General features: G+C 42.6%; 1 protein-coding gene across 1 annotated transcript; it reads right to left on the reverse strand.

Annotated features, from left to right (window-relative positions):
- Positions 1–5,567: 5,567 nt before the first annotated feature.
- Positions 5,568–11,048, reverse strand: LOC124048059 (coiled-coil domain-containing protein 177). The gene is made up of 2 exons (XM_046368447.1): positions 8,722–11,048; positions 5,568–5,727 (listed from the first exon to the last, which is right to left on the reverse strand). The coding sequence occupies exons 1-2, from the start codon at positions 10,125–10,127 to the stop codon at positions 5,712–5,714; spliced, it is 1,422 nt and encodes a 473-aa protein (XP_046224403.1). The 5' UTR covers positions 10,128–11,048; the 3' UTR covers positions 5,568–5,711.
- Between the last annotated feature and the right edge of the window lie 494 nt (positions 11,049–11,542).

Consider the following 11,542-nt stretch of genomic DNA (forward strand, 5'->3'; position numbering starts at 1 on the left):
TTTAAAATTTTGTATTGGATGTGATCATCTTTTTTTAGATTTGATAAGAATGGGTTTACATGAAATATTCAGTAAAACACCCCGCTGACAAACCACAGCTCAGTGGACCTTCCAAACCGACCAGTGACCATATCAAGAAGAGACTAACACATTTCCACATTGTTTACGATAGCCAGGACAATGTTGTCTGGCTACCAGTCTGTTTAGATAGGATTACACTCCTTGCCAATCTGTCACATGCTAAACATCTTTTGGCATATGATACAGAGTATCATGAGTGAAATGTTATCCAAACAGACTAGAGGAATGTTATCTAAACAGACTGGTACCCAGACTAGAGGAATGTTATCTAAACAGACTGGTACCCAGGCTAGAGTAATGTTATCTAAACAGACTGGTACCCAGGCTAGAGGAATGTTATCTAAACAGACTGGTACCCAGGCTAGAGGAATGTTATCTAAACAGACTGGTACCCAGGCTAGAGTAATGTTATCTTAACAGACTGGTACCCAGACTAGAGGAATGTTATCTAAACAGACTGGTACCCAGGCTAGAGTAATGTTATCTAAACAGACTGGTACCCAGGCTAGAGGAATGTTATCTAAACAGACTGGTACCCAGGCTAGAGGAATGTTATCTAAACAGACTGGTACCCAGGCTAGAGGAATGTTATCTAAACAGGCTGGTACCCAGGCTAGAGGAATGTTATCTAAACAGGCTGGTACCCAGGCTAGAGGAATGTTATCTAAACAGACTGGTACCCAGACTAGAGGAATGTTATCTAAACAGACTGGTACCCAGGCTAGAGGAATGTTATCCAATCAGACTAGAGGAATGTTATCTAAACAGACTAGAGGAATGTTATCTAATCAGACTAGAGGAATGTTATCCAATCAGACTAGAGGAATGTTATCTAAACAGACTAGAGGAATGTTATCTAAACAGACTAGAGGAATGTTATCTAATCAGACTAGAGGAATGTTATCTAAACAGACTAGAGGAATGTTATCTAATCAGACTGGTACCCAGGCTAGAGGAATGTTATCTAAACAGACTAGAGGAATGTTATCTAAACAGACTGGTACCTAGACTAGAGGAATGTTATCTTAACAGACTGGTACCCAGGCTAGAGGAAAACAACTTTTTTATCAATACTTTCTCATAACTATCCCTGAAAATAATATATAAAATAGCATGACATGTAAATTGTTGATAATAAAGCTAGATTGTTTTTGAATATGTCTTGTTCTATTCCGATGTGAGATTTTGCTGTCACTAGCTGTCACTAGCTGTCACTAGCTGTCACCGACAGCTTGTACTGTCATGGGTCAGGGACAGCTTGTACTGTCATGGGTCAGGGACAGCTTGTACTGTCACGGGTCAGGGACAGCTTGTACTGTCACGGGTCAGGGACAGCTTGTACTGTCATGGGTCAGGGACAGCTTGTACTGTCACGGGTCAGGGACAGCTTGTACTGCCACGGGTCAGGGACAGCTTGTACTGTCACGGGTCAGGGACAGCTTGTACTGTCACGGGTCAGGGACAGCTTGTACTGCCACGGGTCAGGGACAGCTTGTACTGTCACGGGTCAGGGACAGCTTGTACTGTCACGGGTCAGGGACAGCTTGTACTGTCACGGGTCAGGGACAGCTTGTACTGTCATGGGTCAGGGACAGCTTGTACTGTCACGGGTCAGGGACAATACCGCGTCTCAGTACTGTTACCAAGAGATTCTGCACTTGTCGGACGACACAGCATTAAGAGATGTTCTGTAACAGGACAGCAGAGATCACATTTACACGAGAAAATCTTTATTAAAGATGTAAGAAAAAATACATTTTCAGGATCTAGATGTTACAACAACAAATAAATCACTAGAGAAATACTGGAATAAAGTGTATAAACATTTCCTGAGCAACTATACAATAGTTTTGACACTCTAATAAGAAATACAAACTCTATATCTGAAAAATGATCTTGAAAAAAAAGATCCCATTTGAACTACAGTAAAAATGCAGTAGAACTACAGTAGAACTACAGTAGAACTACAGTATAAATACAGTAGAACTACAGTAGAACTAGAGTAGAACTACAGTAAAAATGTACAGTGGAACTACAGTAAAAATGTACAGTAGAACTACAGTAGAACTACAGTATAAATACAGTAGAACTACAGTAGAACTACAGTATAAATACAGTAGAACTACAGTATAAATACAGTAGAACTACAGTATAAATACAGTAGAACTACAGTAGAACTACAGTAGAACTACAGTATAAATACAGTACGACTACAGTAGAACTACAGTATAAATACAGTAGAACTACAGTAGAACTACAGTAGAACTACAGTATAAATACAGTAGAACTACAGTATAAATACAGTATAAATACAGTAGAACTACAGTATAAATACAGTATAAATACAGTAGAACTACAGTATAAATACAGTATAATTACAGTAGAATTACAGTAAAAATGTACAGTAGAACTACAGTATAAATACAGTAGAACTACAGTAAAAATGTACAGTAGAACTGCAGTATAAATACAGTAGAACTACAGTAGAACTACAGTATAAATACATTAGAACTACAGTAGAACTACAGTAGAACTACAGTATAAATACAGTAGAACTACAGTAGAACTACAGTAAAAATGTACAGTAGAACTACAGTATAAATACAGTAGAACTACAGTATAAATACAGTAGAACTACAGTAGAACTACAGTATAAATACAGTAGAATTACACTATAAATACAGTAGAACTACAGTATAAATACAGTAGAACTACAGTATAAATACAGTAGAACTACAGTAGAACTACAGTATAAATACAGTAGAACTACAGTAAAAATGTACAGTAGAACTACAGTAGAACTACAGTATAAATACAGTAGAACTACAGTATAAATACAGTAGAACTACAGTAGAACTACAGAAATACAGTACAACTACAGTAGAACTACAGAAATACAGTACAACTACAGTATAAATACAGTAGAACTACAGTATAAATCCAGTATAACTACAGAAATACAGTACAACTACAGTATAACTACAGTATAAATCCAGTAGAACTACAGTAGAACTACAGTATAAATCCAGTATAACTACAGAAATAGAGTACAACTACAGTATAACTACAGTATAAATACAGTAGAACTACAGTAGAACTACAGTATAAATACAGTATAACTACAGAAATACAGTACAACTACAGTAGAACTACAGTACATATTTACTATACCATAACTATTCCCAGAGACGGTATATTTTATGTGTGTAGTTAAATCTAGTTCCGGCCTACATTCAAGACCAGGATTGTCTGCAAGTCAAATTGATATCAGCAAGTTACCTAAACTAGTCTAAGCTAATCATTCCCTTACACAGCAATACAAACATGTTGCAGAATACCTCAATAGGTCTGTTGTTTCAGAAGGAGCACCTCGTATTTACTTGCCAATGGAAGAATCCCAGGTATTAACATAACAAACATGAATGTAGCAAAGCAGCCCAGGCCATTTACAAGCTTTGTTGTAGCTCATATCTGGACCGGGCCCTATCAATTTGTACTTGTCTCTTAGTATTTGTGTGTAGTGGTTTGTAATACTACTCTTAGTATTTGTGTGTAGTGGTTTGTAATACTACTCTTAGTATTTGTGTGTAGTGGTTTGTAATACTACTCTTAGTATTTGTGTGTAGTGGTTTGTAATACTACTCTTAGTATTTGTGTGTAGTGGTTTGTAATACTACTCTTAGTATTTGTGTGTAGTGGCTTGTAATACTACTCTTAGTATTTGTGTGTAGTGGTTTGTAATACTACTCTTAGTATTTGTGTGTAGTTATTTGTAATACTGTACGATTCTTAGTATTTGTGTGTAGTGGTTTGTAATACTACTCTTAGTATTTGTGTGTAGTGGTTTGTAATACTGTACGATTCTTAGTATTTGTGTGTAGTGGTTTGTAATACTGTACGATTCTTACTATTTGTGTGTAGTGGTTTGTAATACTACTCTTAGTATTTGTGTGTAGTGGTTTGTAATACTACTCTTAGTATTTGTGTGTAGTGGTTTGTAATACTACTCTTAGTATTTGTGTGTAGTGGTTTGTAATATGACTCTTAGTATTTGTGTGTAGTGGTTTGTAATATGACTCTTAGTATTTGTGTGTAGTGGTTTGTAATACTACTCTTAGTATTTGTGTGTAGTGGTTTGTAATATGATTCTTAGTATTTGTGTGTAGTGCTGATTGTAAAAACACAGATGAATGTTCATATTTGTCCACGGTCCAGCAGGGAGGCAGCTAGCTGAGCCTGCAGAGCCATCTGGTGGAAAGTCCTGCCGTCTGTTGCCTCCCTCACCTTCTCCCTCATATGGAAGGAGGCGCGAGCCACTCTACGAGCCTCCTCCTGCACCTCCTCTCTCTGCCTCTGCAGACGCTCCCTCCGACGCTCCTTCAAATCAAAATCAAACTTTTATTTAATGTACATTTAAAAATCGCTGAGACACTTTACAGTAAAATAATTGAACGCCTGTCCCAAATGGAACTCAAATTAAATAAAAGTAACCCCCCCCTCCCCAACACCACACACACCCCCCCCAACACCACACACACCCTCCCCAACACCACACACACCCTCCCCAACACCTCACACACACACACCTTCTCCAACACCACACACACCCTCCCCAACACCACACACCCCCCAACACCACACACACACACACCTTCTCCAACACCACACACACCCTCCCCAACACACACACACACACCCTCCCCAACACCACACACACCCTCCCCAACACCACACACACCCTCCCCAACACCACACACCTTCTCCAACACCACACACACCCTCCCCAACACCACACACACCCTCCCCAACACCACACACACCCTCCCCAACACCACACACACCCTCCCCAACACCACACACACACACACACACACACACACACACACACACACACACACACACACACACACACACACACACACACACACACACACACACACACACACACACACACACACACACACACACACACACACACACACCTTCTCCAACACCACACACACCAACCCCAACACCACACACACACACACCTTCTCCAACACCACACACACCTTCTCCAACACACACACACACACACACACACCTTCTCCAACACCACACACCCTACCACACACACACACACCCTCTCCAACACCACACACACCTTCTCCAACACCACACACCCTACCACATACACTTTTTCCCCAACACCACACACACACACACACCTTCTCCAACACCACACACACACCTTCTCCAACACCACACACACTCCTTCTCCAACACCACACACTCCTTCCCCAACACCACACACTCCTTCACCAACACCACACACACCTTATCCAACACCACGCACCTTCTCCAACACCACACTCCTTCCCCAATACCACACACACACACACCTTCTCCAATACCACACACTCCTTCCCCAACACCACACACACCTTCTCCAATACCCCCCCCCTAACACCACACCTTCAGGGAGAGGCAGCATTCTCTCAGCTGCCTCTCAGTCTCCTCCTCTCTCTGTACACTGTCTAGGAGGCGCTGGTGGCAGAGGAGTCTCTCCATGTTTTCCTGCTGTGCCCGCTGTGCCCTGCTCCTCCTCTGGGTGTGAGCGTTCTGGCTTGCCTGCTCCATACGACGCTGACTCAGCTGGGCCAGTACCTGGACAAATACAATAGAACGTTATTGTCCGATGTGAGTTGGTTAGGGTTTAAGTGTCTTGCTCGAGCACAACGGCATCAAGTGGCACCTGAGATTCTAATGCCCGTAACCCTCCAGTTGCAGGCTCATTCCTGTCAGATTGTCTCAGCATCACTGGGATTCTAACCCTATATATCCCACCTCCCCTCCCCATCTCTCTGCAAAATGTAAAGGGGTTCCCAGGCCTAATATTTAAACTGAGGAAATGTGATCATAATTATTATTTTAGCAATCCACCCTGGACAAGATAGAAAAAGGTCCTAATAAAAAGGCCCCATCCTGCTGAAGTGAGATGTTGGACAGGCTAGTAAAGGTGAGATGCTGGACAGGCTAGTAAAGGTGAGATGCTGGACAGGCTAGTAAAGGTGAGATGCTGGACAGGCTAGTAAAGGTGAGATGCTGGACAGGCTAGTAAAGGTGAGATGCTGGACAGGCTAGTAAAGGTGAGCTGCTGGACAGGCTAGTAAAGGTGAGCTGCTGGACAGGCTAGTAAAGGTGAGATGCTGGACAGGCTAGTAAAGGTGAGCTGCTGGACAGGCTGCACATTCTTCCATTGCAAAACTACCATTCCAGTGTTTTACTTGCTATATTGTATTTACTTTGCCACCATGGCCTTTTTTGCCTTTACCTCCCTTCTCACCTCATTTGCTCACATTGTATATAGACTTGTTTCTACTGTATTATTAACTGTATGTTTGTTTTACTCCATGTGTAACTCTGTGTCGTTGTATCTGTCGAACTGCTTTGCTTTATCTTGGCCAGGTCGCAATTGTAAATGAGAACTTGTTCTCAACTAGCCTACCTGGTTAAATAAAGGTGTTCTCAACTAGCCTACCTGGTTAAATAAAGGTGTTCTCAACTAGCCTACCTGGTTAAATAAAGGTGTTCTCAACTAGCCTACCTGGTTAAATAAAGGTGTTCTCAACTAGCCTACCTGGTTAAATAAAGGTGTTCTCAACTAGCCTACCTGGTTAAATAAAGGTGTTCTCAACTAGCCTACCTGGTTAAATAAAGGTGTTCTCAACTAGCCTACCTGGTTAAATAAAGGTGTTCTCAACTAGCCTACCTGGTTAAATAAAGGTGTTCTCAACTAGCCTACCTGGTTAAATACAGGTGTTCTCAACTAGCCTACCTGGTTAAATACAGGTGTTCTCAACTAGCCTACCTGGTTAAATACAGGTGTTCTCAACTAGCCTACCTGGTTAAATAAAGGTGTTCTCAACTAGCCTACCTGGTTAAATAAAGGTGTTCTCAACTAGCCTACCTGGTTAAATAAAGGTGTTCTCAACTAGCCTACCTGGTTAAATAAAGGTGTTCTCAACTAGCCTACCTGGTTAAATAAAGGTGTTCTCAACTAGCCTACCTGGTTAAATAAAGGTGTTCTCAACTAGCCTACCTGGTTAAATAAAGGTGTTCTCAACTAGCCTACCTGGTTAAATAAAGGTGTTCTCAACTAGCCTACCTGGTTAAATAAAGGTGTTCTCAACTAGCCTACCTGGTTAAATAAAGGTGTTCTCAACTAGCCTACCTGGTTAAATAAAGGTGTTCTCAACTAGCCTACCTGGTTAAATAAAGGTGTTCTCAACTAGCCTACCTGGTTAAATAAAGGTGTTCTCAACTAGCCTACCTGGTTAAATAAAGGTGTTCTCAACTAGCCTACCTGGTTAAATAAAGGTGTTCTCAACTAGCCTACCTGGTTAAATAAAGGTGTTCTCAACTAGCCTACCTGGTTAAATAAAGGTGTTCTCAACTAGCCTACCTGGTTAAATAAAGGTGTTCTCAACTAGCCTACCTGGTTAAATAAAGGTGTTCTCAACTAGCCTACCTGGTTAAATAAAAGGTGAAATAAATAAATAAATACAATCGTCGTGAAAAAAAAAAAAAAAGGTGAGATGCTGGACAGGCTAGTAAATCAAATCAAATTGATTTATATAGCCCTTCGTACATCAGCTGATATCTCAAAGTGCTGTACAGAAACCCAGCCTAATACCCCAAACAGCAAGCAATGCAGGTGTAGAAGCACGGTGGCTCGGAAAAACTCCCTGGAAAGGTCAAAACCTAGGAAGAAACCTGGAGGAACCAGGCTATGAGGGGTGGACAGTCCTCTTCTGGCTGTGCCGGGTGGAGATTATAACAGAACATGGCCAAGATGTTCAAATGTTCATAAATGACCAGCATGGTCAAATAATAATAATCACAGTGGTTGTCGAGGGTGCAGCAAGTCAGCACCTCAGGAGTAAATGTCAGTTGGCTTTTCATAGCCGATCATTAAGAGTATCTCTACCGCTCCTGCTGTCTCTAGCGAGTTGGTAGTCTTGTCCCATGTGGTCACGCCTCAAGCACTGCAGTGACTTAGACCGCTGCTCCACTCAGGGGGCCCCATGTGACATATTTGGAGCAACTCCTATAGAAAGAAGCACCTTGCCTGCTGGATATAAAACAAGCTACAGCGTTTCCCAAAGCACTGGGAAGTCTTGAACGGTCCAGAGCTTCTCTGGTGTTATGTGATCAAATTGGCCGGTTAGTTAAAAACCTAAATAAACAGGAATCCTCTGTTCTCCCCGTTCCAGTTGTTTATGTTTACAATGAAATGTATCACGCTAGAATGTTAACAATCACATTTATGAATGAAATTAGAACGTTTTCCTATCCGTCTAATTTGCATAAACATTGTGATTGGACGATGGCTGTGTAGGTTATTAATTAAATCAGGATCAAAACCTCTGATCTCCTTGAGCTCGTTAATGATACAATGTTCATAATTGAAGACAGCTGAAAGGCCAGTCTTTTTGTCAATGACAAGGAGTGGAATGTTAGCTGAAGAGAACAGTACTCTGGCTATTATAGTATGCCAGGGACTGTGGAAATGTGTGTGCTCACTTTCCAGTATTTATGGCATGTATTATAGTGTACAGTTGTGTGTAGGGTTTACGTATATCTGTGTGATGTCCTTGCCTCTTTCTCCCTGAGCTGCTGTTGGCTGTGCCAGGAGGCTCGGAGCTGGGCCCTCTGGATCTGCTCCTCCTCCCTGGCCGATCTCCCTGCAGCTCCCTGAGGCGCAACGCCACTGCCTGGGCCCTCTTCTCCCAGGAGCGCTGCAGTTTCTCCTCCAGGGCACTCCTCATCAGCGCCTCCTCCTCCTCCAACTGCTGCTGCACCTCCCTCTTCAGGAGGAGGCATCTGAGATGTTCCCCCTGGTTCTCTTGTTGGAGCCTCTTCCTCTCCCTCCTCTCTCGGATCACCCTGCTCCTCCTGGCCCTCTGCTCCTTCTCCTGCGACAGCTGCACCTCCTTCTCTCTCCCTGCCTGCTCCAGACGCTCCATGTCTTTGAGCAGCTGCTCCTGGAGGCATTTGCGCTCCTCCGCTTCTCTCCTCGCCATCTCTTTCTTGTCTCTTTTCCGCACCTCCTGCTCCTCTGTGAGCCTCCTCCAGCGATCCTCCTGCAGTAGCACCTCCTGCTCGCGCTGACCGGCCAACTCCTTCTCCCGGCGCTCCTTCTGCCTCCTCCGCGCCTCCAGCCCATCCTGCCACCGCTGCATGCTCTTCTCCAGCTCCTTCTTCCTCCTGCGCTCCGCCTGGACTCGTTGCACCTCCTCCTGCCTCCGGGCCTCCTCTCTCTCCTGCTCCTCCTGCTGGCTCAGCATCAGCCTGGTCTGCTTCTCTTGGTGCTTCACCAACATCAGAGCTGCTATCTTACGGTCTTTCGCTGGGACTGTGACATTCATCTTCTTCCTGACGTCTCGAGTGAGCCTCTCCAACTGTCTTTCTGTGGCTGGGGAGTGTCGGAGGTCACCAAGACTTAGGCTGGACACCATCATGTTCTTGTCAGTCGGTCTCAAGCTGTTTCTGTTTTGTTTTCTGGTGATCGCAGCAGAATAAGAGGACCTGCCACTGCTCACAGATTTCCTTCTGGGGCTGTGGTCCACAGATTGATTAGTTTGCTTCCTCAAAGCATCACAGGAGTCCTCTCTTGATTTGGGATCTTCTTCGAGAGAGTTCCGACTTTCTACCTCGACGACAGTTTCGAGGGCAGACAGTTTAAGAGACGGTCGTCTTTCTTTCGTTTCCAAAACAATCTTTTCTCTCTCTTCGCGGCACAGCTGCAAAATCCCCCTGCCTTCCTTTTCGTACGCCTCGTACAGAACTGTCAGTGCCTCAAACGGGATATCTGGGTTTACGTTGTCATCAACGAAATCGCTTAGAGATTTTATTAAAAGTTGAACGGGTTTGACGCCGAGTCTTGCACATGATTCCAACGACCGCGGACTGGTTAAAACATACGTGCTGTCCTCGGCGTCCGTCGTATCAAAGTTGTCCAGATCCAAGTGCAGCGTCGGAGACTGCGGACTGCTTTCTCCCATGGCAGCTAGCTAGCGTGCTTATAGCTACTTATCTAACTAGCTAGAGTGCTTTTAGCTACTTATCTAACTAGCTAGAGTGTAGCGTGCTTATAGCTACTTATCTAACTAGCGAGAGTGCTTATAGCTACTTATCTAACTAGCTAGAGTGCTTATAGCTACTTATCTAACTAGCTAGCGTGCTTATAGCTACTTATCTAACTAGCTAGAGTGTTTATAGCTACTTAAATAGCTAACTAGAGTGTTTATAGCTACTTAACTAGCTAGCTAGAGTGCTTATAGCTACTTAAATAGCTAACTAGCTAGAGTGATTCTAGCTACTTAACTAGCTAGCTAGAGTGCTTATAGCTACTTAAATAGCTAACTAGAGTGTTTATAGCTACTTAACTAGCTAGCTAGAGTGCTTATAGCTACTTAAATAGCTAACTAGCTAGAGTGCTTATAGCTACTTAACTAGCTAGCTAGAGTGCTTATAGCTACTTAACTAGCTAGCTAGTGTTTATAGCTACTTAACTAGCTAGCTAGTGTTTATAGCTACTTAACTAGCTAGCTAGAGTGCTTATAGCTACTTAACTAGCTAGAGTGTTTATAGCTACTTAACTAGCTAGCTAGCTAGAGTGCTTATAGCTACTTAAATAGCTAGCTAGCTAGAGTGCTTATAGCTACTTAACTATCTAGCTAGTGTTTATAGCTACTTAACTAGCTAGCTAGCTAGAGTGCTTATAGCTACTTAACTAGCTAGCTAGAGTGCTTATAGCTACTTAACTAGCTAGCTAGCGTGTTTATAGCTACTTAACTAGCTAGCTAGAGTGCTTATAGCTACTTAACTATCTAGCTAGTGTTTATAGCTACTTAACTAGCTAGCTAGTGTTTATAGCTACTTAACTAGCTAGCTAGCTAGAGTGCTTATAGCTACTTAACTAGCTAGCTAGAGTGCTTATAACTACTTAACTAGCTAGCTAGCTAGAGTGCTTATAGCTACTTAACTAGCTAGCTAGAGTGCTTATAGCTACTTAACTAGCTAGCTAGCTAGAGTACTTATAGCTACTTAACTAGCTAGCTAGAGTGCTTATAGCTACTTAAATAGCTAGCTAGAGTGCTTATAGCTACTTAACTAGCTAGCTAGAGTGCTTATATCTACTTAACTAGCTAGCTAGTGTTTATAGCTACTTAACTAGCTAGCTAGAGTGCTTATAGCTACTTAACTAGCTAGCTAGCTAGAGTGCTTATAGCTACTTAACTAGCTAGCTAGAGTGCTTATAGCTACTTAACTAGCTAGCTCGAGTGCTTATAGCTACTTAACTAGCTAGCTAGAGTGCTTATAGCTACTTAACTAGCTAGCTAGCTAGAGTGCTTATAGCTACTTAGCTAGCTAGCTAGAGTGCTTATAGCTACTTAACTAGCTAGCTAGAGTGCTT

The sequence above is a fragment of the Oncorhynchus gorbuscha genome, linkage group LG11, assembly GCF_021184085.1.
Source record: "Oncorhynchus gorbuscha isolate QuinsamMale2020 ecotype Even-year linkage group LG11, OgorEven_v1.0, whole genome shotgun sequence".
Taxonomy (NCBI): domain Eukaryota; kingdom Metazoa; phylum Chordata; class Actinopteri; order Salmoniformes; family Salmonidae; genus Oncorhynchus; species Oncorhynchus gorbuscha.